The following is a 19,096-nucleotide window of genomic DNA, read 5'->3' on the forward strand; positions in this document are numbered from 1 at the left end:
CTGCTCTTGTTCTCATGCTGCCCTGGTTCTGATCCTGCTCTTGTTCTCATGCTGCCCTGGTTCTGATGCTGCTCTTGTTCTCATGCTGCTCTTGTTCTCATGCTGCCCTGGTTCTGATGCTGCTCTTGTTCTCATGCTGCCCTGGTTCTGATGCTGCTCTTGTTCTCATGCTGCCCTGGTTCTGATGCTGCTCTTGTTCTGATGCTGCCCTGGTTCTGCAGCAGCATCCTGGGCTCTGCCTGCTGCTAATGAGGGGTGTGAGACAAATGGCAGTGAAGTTGCTGCACTCCATGGGCTGCTGGGACAAGGTTATTCATTTTAAGTTGCCATAATTCTCTCCCAGCACATTTTAAGATCCGCTGATGGTTGATGGCTGCAAATTGAAATGAGACAGTTCTGTTTTAAGAAAGCCAGAAGTAGGTCACACAAAAGACTCTCTTGTTTCTTCCCCTGGCAAGCTGAATCATGACTCCAGAGGATGGAGTGAAATAAAAATCAGCATCAGGGATGTGGACAGAGCAAGTGAGCAGCAGTTACAGCAGCTCCAGCAAGCCTCTGGGGACTGGATTCTCCTCGTGCACTCCCAAGGCTTGGGGATGGTCCAAGCCAGCCTGGAGTGTTTATGCAGCTACAACCTCAATACCACCAAAAAAAAAAAAAAAAAAAACCAAAACCACCACAAAAACCCACCCACAAATGAAGATAAACCAGGAGGAAGTGTGGACTTGCAGTGTCCCCACACCACCCAGCTTTTAATTCCCATCCTCATTTGTGTCTGCGCAGATGGACGGAGAGGTCCTGGACAAGCCACCAGCTGGCCACCAGCCTGCTCTTGTGCAATGCTTTTGGCTCTCAAGAGCTAATTGGCAGCAGAGGCAATTTCTAGCAGAAACTGTAGTTAATGAGGTCATCAGTGCAGCTCCCAGGACACTCACCCTGCGGCCTGGTTTTCCTGCTGGACCGGGAGGACCCTGGATGCCTCGTGGACCCTGCAAGGATTCAAGGAGAGAGGAAGAAATGGCATCACTCAAAGGCACGACAGATGGACCCAGAGTTCAGATCAGGTGCTGCTGGGGCTGTCAAGGTCACCAAGCTACAACATGGGAGATGAATCCCTCGAGCAGAGCCCAAGGTTCAAAATACAGAGGGGAGAGCCAGGACTGAGCATCCCTGAACGCGGGTTGCATGTGATTATCCATGGTGGAAGTAAATCACTTCCTCTGTCATTAGAAAAATGGGAATTTTCCCTTCATCCAGGGTTTGCAGCTTGGAAGAACAATTTCCTGAGCATCAGGAACTCCCCACACTCTGACCTATCTCCCATTTACAGGACTCTTCCACAGATGTCTTTGCAGGCAAGAACAACCACCTGCAGAACTCTGTGCTGCTGGTGTAAAGTTGCAGCTTGAGTCTGCATTTGGAGAGCTGAGGGGACATTGTCAAGCCAAACAGATGTTCCCACACCTTCCTGCTTTCAGCTGGCACTGGGTCACTGAATCTCTCCCTTCACAACAGTCTCTAAAGCAGGACTGGCTGCTCCATGCCTGCCTTTCCCCCAGATCCTCCCTGGTCTCACCCACTTTGCCCATACTCACCTGAGGTCCCATTTCTCCAGCTTCTCCCTTCAGTCCTCCACTGCCAGGGGGTCCCTTTGGACAAAGAAGACAATTCAATACATTTTTCCACCAAAGAGCCAGGAGGATGATTCATACCATGTTAAGGAAGAGCCATTCCTGGGAACCCAGGAGCACCCATGGAGCTGGTGCCAACTGGGGCTGCTCCATCCTTGGTTGCCCATTCACTTACCATGGGGCCTGGGCGTCCTGTCAGACCCATTGGACCTGCTGGTCCTCTCAGTGCCAGCTGCAACAGAAAGAGAAATGTTGCTCAGTTGGTGTCTCTGAGAGTTAAAGCCACCCTTGTGCCACCAGCCATGTAGAATCATAGGATACCAGGTCGGAAAGCACCTCAAGAATCATCTAGTCCAACCTTTCTGGGCAAAACACAGAATCCCAGCATGGTAGGGCTTAGAAGGGACCTCTGGAGATCATTGAGTCCAACCCCCCCTGCTAAAGCAGGGTCACCTAGATCAGCTTGCACAGGAGCATGTCCAGAAGGGGGTTGAAAGTCTCCAGAGAAGGAGACTCCACAACTTCTCCAGGCAGCCTGCTCCAGGGCTCCAGCACCTTCACTGCAAAGAAGTTTCTCCTTGTGTTGAGGTGGAACTTCCTGTGCTGTAGTCTGTACCCATTGCTCCTTGTCCTATCACTGGGCACCACCAAAAAGAGCCTGGTCCCTTCACCTTGACAGCCACCCCTCAGATCTTCATAGACATTCATCAGGTGCCCTCTCAGCCTTCCCTTCTCCACTCTAAACAGTCTCAGTCTTTTCTCACAGGCGTGATGTTCAAGTTCCCCAAACATCATTGTAGCCTCTGTTGGGACTCTCTCCAGCAGGTCTCTGTCTCTCTTGAACTGGGGAGCCCCAAACTGGACACAGTATTCCAGGTGTGGTCTCACCAGGGCAGAGCAGAGAGGGAGAAGAACCTCCCTAGCCCTGCTGGCCACACTTTTCTTGCTGCACCCCAGGATGCCATTGGCCCTGTTGGCCCCAAGGGCTCATTGCTGTCCCATGGAGGACTTGCTGCCCACTAGGACCCCAGGGTCTTTCTCCATGGAGCTGCTTTCCAGCAGGACAACCTCTGGTCTGTACTGGTGCCTGTATCCCACTAACAGAACTCCATAATTCAGGAGTCCCCTAACCATGCATCAAGCCACTGATCTCCATGGTGGGTAATGGGGCAGGTCCACACTTCCAGACATCTCTTGGACAATTTGTTCTTCTGGTGACTTTCCCAGGGTGGTAATTATCTGTGTACTCCAGTAATTAAACCCCCCCTGTGACTGCACTTGGAAGGCCATAAATCTTGCCCAAATGCTATGTTCTAATGGCAGCATTTTTACAGCCCCCCCATTAAAAGGGAAGGCTGCTGCCTGGGACAATGCTGAGTGCCTCCTGAAAACCAAATTTGAAGGGAATAAATCAACCTAATAATGCAATTAACAATAATGGTGACAAGAAAAACAACCCCCACAGAAGGAAAGAAGATCTCCTCCCTCTAGGGCTCCTTTTCTATTCTTGCCATGCTTCTATCCTTGCCATATCCTTCAGTTCTTTCCATAATTCTCCATCCTTTCCATATCTTTCCATCCTTGCCATATCTCTCCATCCTTTCCACATTTTCCCATCCTTGCCATATCTCTCCATCCTTTCCACATTTTCCCATCCTTACCATACCTTTCCACCCTTTCCATATCTTTCCATCCTTGCCATATCTTTCCACCCTTTCCATATCTTTCCATCCTTTCCACATCTCTCCATCCTTGCCATATCTCTCCATCCTTTCCACATCTCTCCATCCTTGCCATATCTTTCCACCCTTTCCATATCTTTCCATCCTTTCCACATCTCTCCATCCTTGCCATATCTCTCCATCCTTTCCACATCTCTCCATCCTTGCCATATCTTTCCACCCTTTCCATATCTTTCCATCCTTTCCACATTTTCCCATCCTTGCCATACCTTTCCACCCTTTCCATATCTTTCCATCCTTGCCATCTTCCATCTTTCCATTCCACCTGCTTTCCCATATCTCTCTCCATCCTTTCCCCATTCCCTTGCCATATTTCCCCTTCCATATCTTCCATCTTGCATATCTTCCATCTTCCTTGCCATCCTTGCCATAACTTTCCATCCTTTCCATGTATTTCCACCCTTTCCATATCTTTCCATCCTTGCCATCTCTCCCCATCCTTTCCACATTTTCCCTTCCTTGCCATACCTTTCCACCCTTTCCATATCTTTCCATCCTTGCCATCTCTCTCCATCCTTTCCCCTTTAAATTTGACCTTGAATGTCTCCAGCAATGGAACCTCAACCACCCCTGAAGACATTGTCCCTGCTCATTGCAGGGGGTTTGGACTAGATGACCTTGAAAGGTCCCTTCCAACCCAAACCATTCCATGATATATTTCCCTTTCTGCTGTGCCTTCAGGGGGGGGTCAGCTGAAATTGTCTGCCCACAGCTTCAAGTTAAAAAAAAAAAAAAAATTGATGCTTTTCCTTCAGCTTCTCATCCACAGCCCAAAAGTCACCCAGAGCTTATTTAGTGTTTAATTTCTTTCCCCTCAAAATGAAAAAATAATGGGAAAACTGAGAAAAGAGACTTGGAAGAAAGGGAAAGGTTCATAGTTTGTTTGTTTGTTTTTGTCATACTTTTCAACAGGACAGAAAAGGAGAAAAAAAAAAAAGAACAAAAATAGAGAGGTTGGGAAAGCAGAATGCTTCTCATGAAGTGTTCATCTGGTCAGAACCTCTATTTCCCAACAAAATAAAATGCTGATGAAAAAAAAAAACAAACAACCCAACCCTGTAGGCAGCCTTGAAATTAAGACTGACAAGGTAACACCAGTAACATAATTCACCAATATTCTTCTCAGAGCAAGGTTAATGGCCAGGAAAACGCAGTGCCTGGTGGCACCTGGGACCTGAATATGTATAAAATCCAACTCCTTTGTAAAAGGGGAGTTGGATGGAAACCAGAACAGCCCCAGCTATGCCAAACTCCTCATTAGAAACCTAAACAGGGCATGTGCCACCCAGCTGGGTGAAGACCCCTGATGGATTTTATCACAGTCAGAGGTGAAATCAAATGGGATTCAGCTGATTGCATCAGGGCAGCCCAAAATGTCTGTGGGAAAGCAGCTGCCAAGAGCTCAGAATGACAAACTCTGGCTAAGGCCAAGCCACGCATCCCAGCTGCAGACAAATGTGGACTTCAGACCTGAGGAGCACAGTAAGCTCCATCTCTGGATGATTGCACTTGGCAGGGAGAGGAGCAATGCCCCCAAAGTTCTGTCCCTTTCTCAGCTGCTTCCTTCTCTTGTCCCCTTGGATAGAATCATCATTTTAGTTGGAAAAGATCAGTTGGGTCCAGCCATCATGCAAGGGTGTGCTAACAGCCAGAATTTGGTCCCTGCTGGGCACTTGTGAGGTCCCTTCTGCTGCAGTGGTGCCTCCTGCACCTCTGCTCTTAGTACATCAATGATCAAATGGAGCTTCACACAAGCACTCATGGAAGGAAAACTTCCAAGCTGTGCTGGCTAGGAATTATTTTGAACAGGTGAGTATGAAGCCTCATCATGGAATGTTTTGGGTTGGAAGGGACCTTCCAAGGTCATCTAGTCCAACCTTATAGACTCATCTAAGCAGGCAACAGGAGCTGTACTGGGAATGTGCATGGTTGATCTTCTTTCAGCAGGGAACCTACCTAACAAACACTGCCAGGGTTGATCTGATCATCAGCCAGTGAGGGCAACCAAGGGAAAAAAAGGTTGCATAGTTGGACATCATGGGTTTCTAAATCTATTAAAGAAAATTGCAGTCTGCCTGCTGAGATTGGCAGAGCTAGGGACAGCTTCTGTCTGTGATGTAGATTTAGATTGGATGTCAGGAACAAGTTCTTTACCATGAGGGTAGAGGAACACTGCAACAGGTTGTCCAGGGAGGTAGTTGAGGCCCACCAATCCCTGGAGATATTCAAGGTAAGGCTCTGGGCAACTTGATCCAGTTGAGGATGCCTCTGCTTACTGCAGAGGGGGTTGGACTGAGTGGACTTTGGGACTTCCAACCCAAACCATTCTATGATTCTATGCACGTTTAGTTATGATTTACTTGGGAAAAACAACCAACCAACCAACCAACCAACCCCCAAATCAAAAGAAAGCAACCCCCTGCAGCACACAGCACAGCTGCTCACAGGCACTCTCCAAACTGTCACCACCAACTCTACTGAAGCCCACAGGTCTATGTCATCTGGCACCAGCAAAAGGTCTGCCCCAAGGCCTGTAGGTAATTAAAATCCTTGTTTCTAGGGGCTGGCCCTAAGTAAAAGGCTAAGTCACTCAGATGTCATCACCTCAAGCCACACAACCAGCTCTGGCTTGGAGGAGAGGCTGTTACCAGCAGCAGCTCCAGGGATGGTACAAGCAGCAAGACATCTCCTCTGACATTTCTTCTGGTCCTCTCCTGCTTCCTTGGGCACCTGCTAGAAGAAAACAACCCCCCCACCCTTCACCTACCCTGGCCTGCTGCAGGATGGCTTGGGCTTGGGCCTCCTGGGCTGAAACAAGAGGTCCTTTCGAGCCAGCATCTCCTCCTCCACTAAAGCGGAACTGATGGGAGCAAGACAGAGAAGCAGGTCACAGGGTTGCTGTCCCTCCACCCTCACTCTAGCCTGACTTCTAAACAATTCTGTTCAGCCTGGCTGACCCCACTCCATCACTGTCCTTCCAGAGCATCCCATTAACCCTCATGCTCTCAGGACACCCTGGCACAAGCTGGCTGTTTCCCACGTCCCTGCCCACACAGCAAATTCTGCCAGCTGAAAGCCAGGCACAATGAGGGGGATTGTAGGCTCAGGATTGTAAGGACCTCACACACCATCATTCAAACCCAAATGCAGAGTTCTCACAGGGCTGAGAGTCCCCTGTGTGGATGCTGTTGGCCAGGAGATCCCTGGAGCTGGGGCTGCATCAGGTCCTTTGGCTCTGGGCACCCCAGACACAGGCTGTGTTCCTCAGGTGAGGCTCTGGGTGCCCCAGACACAGGCTGTGTTCCTCAGGTGAGGCTCTGGGTACCCCAGACACAGGCTGTGTTCCTCAGGTGAGGCTCTGGGCACCCCAGACACAGGCTGTGTTCCTCAGGTGAGGCTCTGGGCACCCCAGACACAGGCTGTGTTCCTCAGGTGAGGCTCTGGGCACCCCAGACACAGGCTGTGTTCCTCAGGTGAGGCTCTGGGTACCCCAGACACAGGCTGTGTTCCTCAGGTGAGGCTCTGGGCACCCCAGACACAGGCTGTGTTCCTCAGGTGAGGCTCTGGGTACCCCAGACACAGGCTGTGTTCCTCAGGTGAGGCTCTGGGCACCCCAGACACAGGCTGTGTTCCTCAGGTGAGGCTCTGGGTACCCCAGACACAGGCTGTGTTCCTCAGGTGAGGCTCTGGGCACCCCAGACACAGGCTGTGTTCCTCAGGTGAGGCTCTGGGCACCCCAGACACAGGCTGTGTTCCTCAGGTGAGGCTCTGGGTGTCCCAGACACAGGCTGTGTTCCTCAGGTGAGGCTCTGGGCACCCCAGACACAGGCTGTGTTCCTCAGGTGAGGCTCTGGGCACCCCAGACACAGGCTGTGTTCCTCAGGTGAGGCTCTGGGTACCCCAGACACAGGCTGTGTTCCTCAGGTGAGGCTCTGGGTGTCCCAGACACAGGCTGTGTTCCTCAGGTGAGGCTCTGGGTGTCCCAGACACAGGCTGTGTGGATGCTGTTGGCCAGGAGATCCCTGGAGCTGGGCTTGCATCAGGTCCTTTGGCTCTGGGTGCCCCAGACAAAGGCAGCATGCCTCGAAGAGCAGACTTTGGCCAACTGTTCAAGCCAGGATCCTTCAGCACACAAAGGATTTAACACACCCCTCCCACCCCCCAAGCATTCATATTGGTTTGTTTTTTTGGTTCCCCCCCCCCCAATCTTGAAAGTGAAGGATTTTAATGTTTTCTTCTGCCTCTCCCACCCCCAACAGCTCCCAGCCCCCTTGCCAGGACATCCAGCCTTCTCCTGCATGTGTGTCTGGGCTTCTGCAAGAAGGACTTTCCAGTCCAACCTTCTTGGATGGCTCTTTCCCCTCCTTTTCACCTCTGTGTTTCACTTGGTTGGGGCAAGCTATGACCACAGGGACTTGGCAAGGAGATTCCAAGGGATGCAATTTATAGGCCTGTGGTTGGTTATTGTAGGGGACAACAAATGCATTGTCATGGCCAACTGAGCTCCATTTAGGTCCAGACTTGTCCTAAGCACCTTGCCAAGAGCCTACCCAAGTATCAGCCAGCCACTTGGAGCCTGTACAAGAGTGCTGTGGCTCTGCACTAAAGGCTCTTTCCCTTTGGTACTCAACCATTGATTTTCAGCAGCTGGTGTCCTCAGGGCTTGCTCACATCAAAGCAGACCCAAAATAAAACCTATCATCCCAGGACCTAGAAGGCTGCCTTGCTGCCTGCTCTCTTCATGGAGGAGGGAAAAAAAAAAAAATCAATGCAAATTAACCAGTGGGTCACCAAAAGAGATCAATTCCTTCAGGTGCTTACAGTTTTGGCACCTGCTTTGAAGAGCTGTTGGAGCTTCCTCACTGCAGGAGGGGAGACTCTGCCTGGAAATTAGATCTTTGGGGGTTGCTTCTTAGTGACTCTCACCCTCCAATATTATGGCCAGTGAGAAGCCATAAAGTTCATCCACCACTTGTGGGAAGAATTTTAACCTCCCTGCCCCGTGCTTTTGACCAGTGCAAGGAGTAGTACATTTACAAAAGGAATAACCCAGATCCAGCTTGTCTACCAAGGAAGATGTGTCCTTGGTGTAAAGGAGATGGGAGAGGTCTGCAGGAAGAGGAGCAGCAGCAAAGCCAAGAAGCTTTTCTCAGTTACACTTCACTTCTACTCACAGGCAACATGAGCATTGTCCCTGGTGGTCCTGGTAAGCCATCTGCTCCTGGAAGACCTGGGCGACCAGGTGGGCCCTAGGGAAAACAAGGGAGGAAACAAAAATAAGCTTCTACAGCATCACAGAATCATCACAGGATGGCTTAGGGTGGAAGGGACCTCAGAGATCACCTACTCCAACCTCCCCATCATAGCCAGGGATGCCTCTCAACCAGACTCAGCTGCTCAAGGCCTCGTCCAACCTGGCCTTGAACACCTCCAGGCAGGAGTTTTGATTTGCAAAGGCATATGTCACGATTCAAAAGGCTTCCTGTCTTGACAGAGAGGCATTGACCATGAGGAGACACCCCAAAGCCATGGCAAATGTTGTGCAAGCACACCTGTAGGCTTTCTTACACCCAATAGTGACTTATTTACATTCTTTAACTTTCTCTGCTTGAACTTTGCAGGGAAAAATTAAAAAGACAGTTTCAAACCATCACATCTTCTTTCTCCATCCTGCCCTCCCCTTCCCCCTGTTTGCAGGGTCTGCCAGGTGCAGTATTCCATTGAGCAATCCAAGTCTCCAGAAGGTCCCCAGTGAATGGAATCAGTGCTTGGTGGGGCTCTGTTAAAACCTATTCAACCCAAAATAGGAAGCTCCATAGCTCAGATCAAGGAGAGAGAAATGTAGGAAGACAAACACATCTCCATCCCTGTTCAGTCATCTGGGTCATCCCATTTTTCTCTCTTCTGCCTCTTTGTTTTTCAGCCCTAGGAGATTGCTTCCATCTAGAATGGAGTGATACCTGTCAGCAGCTGTAAATCAGCAAAGCTCTGAGGATCTCAGTGGAGCTCTGCTGATTAACACCAGTTGAGCAGCTCTCACTTGTCCTAAAGAAAGGAGCATGCAGTGAAAAGAATAAAAAAAAAAAATCTATTGATGAAGCTATAAATAATCAAATATGGCCAATTTTCCTAAGGCAGCCCATGGATTGGTGGTATTCCCAACTGTGTCCTTGGCAAGAAGCTGCAGTTAACCCAAATCTGCACATCCAGCCAGCAACCCTCCATGGAAATGAAGACAACATCCAGCTCTACCCAGTGTGCATGCCCAACTGCAACCTTCACACCAGCTGTAAGGCAAGAGTGACTTGAGCATGCCCCAGTGAGGCCAAGAGCAGCCCTGCTGCTCATTTCATGGCATGATGCCAAGCCTGCCTGGGCACAGCTTGAGCTGGAAGACTTGGCACTCCCCTGGTTAGCAAACACCAATAACAAACCCATCTGTGGGGAAATAAAGCAAGCACTGAACATCTATGTTAGCTCTCTCTGTGTTAGGGGCTGTGGAGTCTCCTCCTCTGGAGAGAATCCAAACCTGCTTGGACACAATCCTAGGCTCTGGGCAAACCTGCTTTAGCAGGTGGGTTGGCCTAGATGATCTCCAGAGGTCCCTTCCAGCCCCTACCATTCTGTCATTCTCACTCTCTTCAGCCTGCCTGAAGGCCTCCAGTCCATGTAGTCACCAAACAAATGTTCAACTCAGCCCCTGCCACAAATCACAGATGTGGGAGGTGTCCCTGCACAGGGAACTAGATGATCCTTGAGCTCCCTTCCAAGCCTAACAATTCCATGATTCCATGGATAGGGACAGAGAAGAGCCAGACCTTGCCCCAGAACATCACACACTCACCCCACAAAGGGTGAGGGAGGTGAATAAAGAAAGGAAAGGGAGAAAGGAAAGAGAAATAAATAATGAAGCCCCAAACCAACCAACCAACCCAATCCATGATGTGTTATCCCTGCCCACTGTCTTCCAGCAAGACGTTGCTGCACCCCTTTGCATCTCTCACATCCCTTTGTTCCTTCTTCTTCCGTTCCCTCTGCACTACATTCAACTTTTTCCTTCATCCTCTCCTTTTTCCAAAGCAACCCAAACCATCCCAGCCAAAGTTTCAAGCACTAAATTAGAGCCCAGCCCCAGGGTGGAGGTGAAGAGCTGCTGCTACTCCACCCTGCCCATGGCTTGGGCTGGTCCTGCACCACAATTACAGGGCAGAGGTGGAGCAGGAGCTGAGCTCTGCACCACAGCTGGTCCAGAATAACAACACTGCTCCCAGCACTGCAGCAGACACCACTGCAGCCACTTTGTCAGCAAGAAACCCCAAGCCCAGTCCAAGCCCAGCAGCTCCCTCAGCACCAAAGGGAGCCTACAAACCACCCCAGCCCAGCCATCTGTCACAGCAGGCTCAGCATCTTGCATTCATGGAATCACAGAGCTGCACTGAGCTGGAAGGGACCTCCAGAGGTCATCTTGTCCTACCCTCCCACAGTCAGCACGAATGTCCTCAACTAGATCAGGGTGCTCAGAGCCCCACCAAGCCTGACCTTGAATGGATGGAGCCTCCACAGCCTCCCTGGGCAACCTGTTCCAGTGTCTCCCCACCCTCACTGGAAAGAATTTCTTCCTAATCTCCACTCCCCATCTCCCTTCTTCCAGCTTCACTCCATTGCCCCTTGTCCCATGTCAAAAGTCCCTCCCCACTCTCCTCCAGGCACTGGAAGGGCTCTGGTTTGATCCATAACCCCCTCTTTATGTTTCAGGCTGGGAGTGTGAAGTCTTATCCTTGTTGGGTAGAGCAGCAAGGGCAATGATCTGGAGATTAAAAATAAATAAATAAATAAACAAATCCCCAAACCCCATAAAGCACTTTGCAAATTTAAATTCATGAATGCCTTGCAGAGATGCAGCATCCCAGCACCTCTGCTGGTGTAAATCTGTGTCACTCTTGTTATGTAAATAGAGATTTGCTGATCTATAGCAGCCAGGGATGGGGACTTCAACTTCCATTTGGTGCAGTGCTAGAAAATGCCATGCTGAGTGCAAACAGCAATGCAATATTTCAAAGGGATGTTGAAACTGAAACCTCAGTGTGCTCAAGCTCAGGCTCCTCGAGCAGCAGACAGTGACAGAGTGGTGCCCAGCAGTCCACAGTGTTGAGCCTCCAAATTTCCTTTAAGTCTCTCTCTCTCGCTCTCTAGGATTATTTTTCTGTCATTTTTCAGCCCTGGTCAGAAAATTATGCAACAGAAGAGCTTTCTGGCAGTGTTTGAGGTCTTCCAGGGAAAGCAGAGCTTGCTGTCTGATGGGGAAAAAAAAAAAAAAAAAAGGGGCAGGCTGAAAGCCTTTGAGAACCCCAGTACAGAGGGACACAAAAATAGTGAGAAGGCTGGAACCCTTCTGCTGTGAGCACAGAGTTGGGGTTGTTCAGCCTGGAGAAGAGAAGGCTCCAGGGAGACCTTCTGGTGGCTTTTCAGTGCTTAAATGGGATCTATAAGAAAGACGAGGACAGACTTTTAAGCAGGGTTTATGTGGCAGGGTAAGAAGTGATGGCTTTCAATTAAAAGAGAGGACTTTTAGATGAGTGAGAAGGAAGAAAATTTGACACTGAGTCTGGTGAGACTCTGGTCCAGGTTGCCCAGAGAGGTGGTAGATGTCCCATCCCTGGAACCATTCCAGGTCAGGTTGTTTGGGGCTCTGAGCAGCCTGGGGAAGTCCCTTCCAACCTGTGTGATCTCCTGCTCTAAGTGAACCTTCTCTGGCAGGAGTGTTGGACTCACCCTCCAGAGCTCCCTTCCAACCCCTATCCTTCTGTGATTCTGTGACCTCATTCCAAGGAGCACATCTTGCCCACTTCATTCCAGCCTTGAGTAGCCATAAAATAGCTCTCAGCTCTCCTAAGTTCCACATTTTCCTCCTTCCCACTTCTTGAAGAAACCTAAATCACCCTAAACCACCCTCACCCTTCAACCAAGTCCTCTGAAACCTCCCACCACCAGGCTGCTCTGCAGCTTTGCCACTGACATCAGCTGCAGAAATAAACCCCCCCCCCCAAAACCCCACTCAACCAAAACTGGGCTAAACCAAGCAAGTGAGGTGCTGAAGAGAGCAGAGCTAAAGGAGTGCTGGCCAATATCTGGAGGTGCTCAAGAGGGGATTGGATGTGGCACTTGGTGCCATGGTTTAGTAGTCGTGAGGTCTTGGGTGACAGGTTGGACTTTGATGATCCTTGAGGTCTTTTCCAACCTTATTGATTCTGTGATTCTGTGATATTAGCAGAGCTGGATATTGAGGGAGGGAGTGTATTAATTCAGTGCAACCTGCCTGGTTGCAGATAAAAAGTCATTCCATCAGCTGCAGGCATTCTGGCTGCACTCTCAGAAGTGTGATGTGAATTCCTGAGCTCTGTGTGCAGGGTTAACAATCAACAAATTAAAAGAGGAGCTGCCCTAATTGCAAAGGAGTCTTTCAAGAGAGTTGCAGACCCTGGCTCTGCCAGTTCATCACTTCTCTCTGCACAAGATGTTGTATCACATTCTGTTCTGGACACTTGGGATGTGCTAGAATGCAAATGATGCTTTTCAGTTCAGGGTGTGGAGCAACATCAGCCAGGGACACTGTGTCTGCTGCTGATTGGCTTTGCATGGCTGTTCAAGAGGAGCTTGGCCAGCAAATGTCTGCATCTGCCTGGACAACTGGCAGAGATCCAGGCTGCCTCATCACCAGGGTCAGCATCCACCCTGCCAGGCAACTGAATTCTCTGGAGCAGAAGCAAGGAAGAAGAAGAGAAAGCTGAGCCACACAGAGTTATAGAATTGTTTTGGTTGGAAAAGACCTCTAAGATCAGCAAGTCCAACCATCAACCTGAGACCACCATGGCTGAGAGGAAGAAGTTCCCCATGAGAGTGGTGAGAGCCTGGAATGGGTTGTCCAGGGAGGTGGTTGAGGCTCCATCCCTGGAGGTGTTTGCAGCCAGGCTGGATGAGGCTCTGGCCAGCCTGCTGTAGTGTGAGGTGTCCCTGCCCATGGCAGGGGGGTTGGAACTGGCTGAGCCTTGTGGTCCCTTCCCACCCTGACTGATTCTATGGTTCTATGCAGAGTCCTCTCTTGGTCCTTCTGCTGGAGGAGTGCAGGAGGACCCAGGCTCATGGTGTCTGAGGAGTTAAGCCAACCTCTCTGAGCAGTGGCTCTGGCTGCCAGCTGGGGGCTGAGCCCCCAGGTGCCTACTGACTTTGTGAGCAATCCATGGAGCACAGTCAGGGCTTCTCATTCCCAAGTCATGTCACCACCACAAGAAATGTCATCACTGTTCCATCAAAACCCAATAAATACACCAAGAATGTAAAAGAGGGGGGAAGTGTCTTTACAGCAATACCCCAGTGAGGATGCAGGGGGCCAGGGCACTCCCACCAAGTCCCCAAGGACCAACAAGGCAACAAAGAGCTCTGAAAGTTGGACCAGGAAGGACTTAGAGAAAAATATTCATCCTCTCTAAGTGGTGGTTTCATATTTTGACACATCCCTTCCTGTGTCCTGCCTACCACTTCCAGAAGTACCTCAGCTGGTGCTGCCATGCCTGTAGCCAGGCTGAGAATAAGAAGAAATAAAAGCCAGAGGGTTTGAGAGACAACTCATGGTGACCACAGAGGAAGCTGCTAGCATCACTCCAGCATCAAAAATGAGTCTAAGGTGAGATCCTTGTTGGGCAGGGATCCCAGCCTGCAAATGGAATGAATTCTCCCTCCTGTTCTGTCTGAGCCTGCTGGGACACACATCAGAACAGGACAACATCTCTTCTTTATCCAGACCTTCCCAGTTGAACCTGGGCATCAGCTTTCCCCACCTTGTCCATGCAGAATTCCATGAAAACCTGCCTTAGGAGTGTGAATCCTCATGAACAGAGAGAGCTTCACCCCAGCTCATCCTTCCTGGGCACCCAGGAGGCAAATGGGGTGCAGATCTCCATCTGGAAACCAACTGCTGGGTCAGTAGAGGATGCTGCAGTGCACACAAGTAGCAGGCTGCCTTATCAGCCAGAAAAAGCTGCTCAGGGCCTTGCTGATCAGATTAGAGAAGTGTTTGCTGATAAGAGCTCCCTTCCTCTGCAAGGTGTTTTGCATTCTCTGGGTGACAGCAGTGGGATGTTGTGTGTTGGGTGCATCTCCTCCTGTGATCTGTGTCACTGCTGCTCTCCTGCCTCCTGAGCTTTCCAGGAGAAACTCTGGGCACACAGCCCTCCAACCCAGCCTGCCTATAGGCACACTTTTTGCCAACAGGGCTGTTGGGATGCCTCAGGCCACACTAAATCATGAGTGGAGGCTGAAGTTAGAGCTGTTGGGAGCCTCATTCCCCAGATGAATGTGTGCCAGAAACTGTTTTGAAAGCATCTTTGTGACTGCACTCAACATCAAGATGCTCTGAGGCACCAAAGTGCTGTCAAGCTCCAAGCTCCATTTGTTTTGCCCACACAGACCTGCTGAAATCAATGAATTTACTCATGCAAGACAACTGCTGCTGGTACACAGGTCCCCTGTGCCACTGCTGCATCAACCTGCAGCCCCACATCCTGCTCTGCTGGGCTGCATTGAGGCAGGAACCTCTCTTCTCCTGCCAGCACAGCCCCCATGCTGGTGATCCATCATCCAAACCACAGAATGGTAGCAAGGGACCTCTGGAGGTCATCCAGCCCAACCTCCCTGGCTGCTCCCCAGTCTTTCGATCCTGGATGGAAAGGTCTGCCCTGTCCCCTGTCATAAGCTCCTTTTGGAGCTGACTCAGAGGAGATTTCTGTTAAAGGATGAGAAGCATTTTAAGTGCTCCAGAGACACGCCACAGCCCCATTCTCCACACATAAAATGACCTGAGGCTTTAAAGAGAAATAAAACCAGGAATACTCACTCTTTCCCCAGGGTCACCCATTAAGCCCACAGGTCCAGTTGGTCCTGGAGGTCCTGGAAGACCCTAGCAGAGAAGAGACAGGGAGGGGGGAAGGGAAAAATCAGCCAGTAAAGGAAAATGTGTTCTTATTTATAACATTTGTACAATGAGCAGGAAGAGAATGAGAGCTTTCTGTTTATTTTTGCACCAGAAAATCCACCCTGAAGCACTCTGTCCACATGCTTGGCATATGGAAGAGAAGGAGCCCAGGAACAGCTGTGTGCTGCTGAGCCCTCCAGGAGCCTCCAGCACCCCACAGCAAAGGCTGAAAGGAGTAGACAAAGTGCCACTTACTGCTGGACCTTCAGGACCAGGTGGGCCTTCCACCAGCATACCCTAAGAGGAAGAAAGAAGAAGTGGTTAGCAAGGCAGATCCTCAGAGTCACTTTGACTGCAGTGTTTAGTTGGAAGAGACCATCCAGTCCAACCCTTAACCCAGCACTAAACCATGGCCCTCAGCACCACATCTCCAAGGCTCTTCAATCCCTCCAGGGATGGGGACTCCACCACTGCCCTGAGCAGCCTGTCCAGGGTTTGACAACCCTTTTGGGGAAGAAATTCTTCCTCATGTACAACTTAGACATCCCTTGGTGCAACTTGAGGCTGTTTCCTCTCATCCTGTTGCTTGCTCCTTGGGAGAAGAGAGCAACTTTCACCTCGCACCAACCTCTTTTCAGGGAGTTGTAGAGAGCAAAGAGGTCTCCCCCTCAGCCCCCTCTTCTCCAGACTAAACACCACCAGTTCCCTCAGCTGTTCTCCAGCCCCCTCAGCACCTTTGTTGTCCTTCTCTGGACACCCTCCAGCCCCTCAATGTCCTTCTTAGAGCGAGGGGTCCAAAACTGAAGCCAGTATTCAAGGTGTGACCTCAGCAGTGCTGAGTACAAGGAGACAATCCCTACCTCATCTAAATATATATATTGAAGCTCTTGCTGCTAGGTCTAAGTATCCCACACCTGCAGAGCTTCCACTCTCTCTGGATGACATCTCCTATGTCACTGCCCACTGGGAACCCCAATATTTTCTATTTGAATCATACAGGGCAAAAGCAAAACAACTTTTTCCCCAGGGTCACTACAACCCTTCTCTCTTTAGCTCCTGGCCAAGGAAAGGCCAAACCCTGGGGCACATCCAGCTTCAGTGGTGCTGGAGCAGGAGGAAAGCTTTTCTTCAGGCAAAAACTGTAGACCCAGGCAGCTTCAAAAAAAAAAAAAAAAAAAAAACAAAAAAAAAAGGAAAAAAGGCACAAACCCCTCTTAACAATCAAATTGCAAGGAGGTGGTTGGTTGTTGGTTTTTTTTTTTTCCTCCCCTTTAAATTACTTTCCCAGCAGACTGCATGCTGTGATTTACTCTGTGTACCTAGGAAATCACTGTGTGGGCAAAATGCAGGAATAATGTTGTTCCATTCCTTTTAATCTAAATATTTTGTCATAACTTTAAATCAGCTCTATCATAGATTCAGGAGAATTGAGCTGCCTCTTTTTTTTTTTTTTTTCTTTTTTTTTTCTTTTTCTTTTTTTTTTTCCCTCTTCTTCTTCCCCAACCCCTTTTTTTTTAAAAAGGGTTTGTAAAAAGCAGGAAAGAAATCTCCCAAGAAACCTGGCAAATACTTTCCAGAAGGGATCAGGACTGGGAAGAAGCCCACAGTGAGCACTGTCCCAGTGGCCCCAGGAGCACCCAAAGCAGTCCCAGCTCTTGCCAGCTCAGCTGGAGCCAACAGGGGATGTTGGCTCAGATGGGAGAAGCCCAGAGGAAGCAAGTGCAAGGGCTGGTCTCAGGTCTGGTGTCCTGCACTGAGGACCAAAAGCCTCATCTGACCCCACAGCAGTGACTACCACAGACAGAGCTGAGCGGAACCAAGCTCGAATGTGGAAAGGAAAATCCAAGCATTCCTGCCTCCAAACCCACAGTCCCCAAGGCCAGAAGAGCCAAACCCAGGGTGAAACGTTCTGCCACGGACCATCCCTGCTTCCATGAGTGAGCTGCATGTTCCTGCACCACTAGTGCATGGCCAGCACTGTTTGCTGTCTTTCCCAGCATCCACACTACTCATTAGCACCTCATTTAAAATCTGGCTCCTGCTTCACTTGGATGAGTTAAAGGACATTTGCTGCTGCTGTGCAGTCTTCTTCAGCACTCTTTAGGAGATGGCCTTTGCCCAGTGCCCATTCTGGCAGCAGTTTTGTTGTGTGCCATGGAGAAACTGGGTGGGAATCAAAGGTGAACCCTCCACCACATTCCTCGAACCTGTGCTGAGCAGGAGCTGTTTGCTGTTGGAGGCTACCAAGAAGAGGTGAAATATGATGCTGGAGGTGTCCTCCATGACATTCCACTAAGCACTGGATCCTTTCCAGGCATGGAATGAGGACATTGCAGATGAAGCTCCAGAGGCCCCAGCAAAGCTTTCACCATATGGACAGCTCAAGGTCCATCCTTGCTGAGACCAATGGCACGTTTTGGTGCAGCAGGCTCCAAACCAGACAGTAAGGATTGTCTCTGGGCTGGTGCAGAGATCCATGGCTCACATACATCTCCCCAGGACTTTCCTGGGCTGCTGGATACCAGCATTCCCATGGCCTGAGCACGCAGAGCACTGAAGCTCTGCTTCCCATGGCTGGCTGCAGAGCCTGGGGACGCTCCTCTGCACGGGAAGAGCCTGGGCTAATTAGCCAATTTGCAATGCAAACACCCTTGGCATCTTCCCCTAGTTATCTGTTGGGTTCTGTTGAGCTCTGGGTTTAGGGACATCTGGAGATTCTCTTCAGTGAGAAACCTTCACTGTTTATATGAGTGAACAACATCGACAAGGGTGATGGAAACTTGGGAGGGTTTGGGTATCAAGCCCAGTGGGAGGGAAGCCACCAAGGGCGATTGCCTTGGGGACAGCAAACAAATCCTGGGTTTGGGACTGTCCCAGGGGGAAACAAGGGCTTGCTTCCACGCAATCAACACCCAGATGCAAAGCAGAACTTGAAGCTGATAGCACAGAAACAGCCCAGAAGGTGGCTGCAGCACACAAAGCTGCCACAAAAGGTTGAGCAAACCCTCCCCAAGGGCAGGTCCCCCTCAACAACAAAGGCCAGAGGGTTTTGAGGAGGGGAAGGAAGCTTAGAGCTGGCATGTGGAAGGGTCCCAGCCGTCCCCTGGCTGCACCCTGAATCCCTCCTGCGCTGCTCAGCTGCCTCCAGCGAGTGTCAGCACCGAGCAAGGATTGAAGGTTTGAAGGAAAAGGAGAGAAAAGGCAGCAGAATCCAACTTCAGGGCTTGACGTAGCTGACATCAGGATTAAAAAAAATTACAAAAAAAAAAAAAAAAGAGCTAAAGAGTGCAGCAAATCTGAATTTGTCTCTGCTGAAGAGGAAAAGCATTTGGTCTTGTTTACTTTCTGGCAAAAGCTATACGTGCTCCAGTGTTTTGAAATAGCAAAGGCAGCCAAATTCTTTCTGGATGATTAAACTTAACTATTTTGTTGGCTCTAGCTGCAGTTCAGATTGGTTCTGGACAAGGCAAGCTGAGTTTTGTGCTGTTGCTTTTGTGGGGTTCAGCTGCCCACCCCCCAAATCTTTCCCATACCTTCCAAATGAAGGCAAAGCAACTCCTCTGGGTTGGGGGGTGAGAGTGAGACCCAGAAAGGAAGGCAAGGTCAGGAATGCTTCTGTAAGGTCCTCAGTTCAGGCTTTTCATGCCCTCCTGCTGCACCCCAGCTTCTCTTAGACTCCCTTCTTCCCTCCCCCTGCTATCTGCAAGTGTCAGGAGGAAGGAAAAGAGGATTTAAAAGAAAAACAATGGCCTCTG

General features: G+C 50.0%; 1 protein-coding gene across 2 annotated transcripts in view; it reads right to left on the reverse strand.

Annotated features, from left to right (window-relative positions):
- COL5A1 (collagen type V alpha 1 chain) overlaps nucleotides 1–19,096 on the reverse strand; it is a 204,336-nt gene that overhangs the window by 81,714 nt on the left and 103,526 nt on the right. For both annotated transcript variants that reach the window (XM_054393640.1, XM_054393639.1), the window contains exons 10-16: nucleotides 15,597–15,638; nucleotides 15,264–15,326; nucleotides 8,548–8,622; nucleotides 6,141–6,233; nucleotides 1,807–1,863; nucleotides 1,596–1,649; nucleotides 936–989 (exon numbers count right to left, since the gene is read on the reverse strand). In XM_054393640.1, the coding sequence (XP_054249615.1) occupies nucleotides 936–989; nucleotides 1,596–1,649; nucleotides 1,807–1,863; nucleotides 6,141–6,233; nucleotides 8,548–8,622; nucleotides 15,264–15,326; nucleotides 15,597–15,638 (438 nt within the window). The remainder of the gene's footprint in view (nucleotides 1–935; nucleotides 990–1,595; nucleotides 1,650–1,806; nucleotides 1,864–6,140; nucleotides 6,234–8,547; nucleotides 8,623–15,263; nucleotides 15,327–15,596; nucleotides 15,639–19,096) is intronic.

Source organism: Indicator indicator, chromosome 28 (assembly GCF_027791375.1).
Source record: "Indicator indicator isolate 239-I01 chromosome 28, UM_Iind_1.1, whole genome shotgun sequence".
NCBI classification, from domain to species: Eukaryota; Metazoa; Chordata; class Aves; order Piciformes; family Indicatoridae; genus Indicator; species Indicator indicator.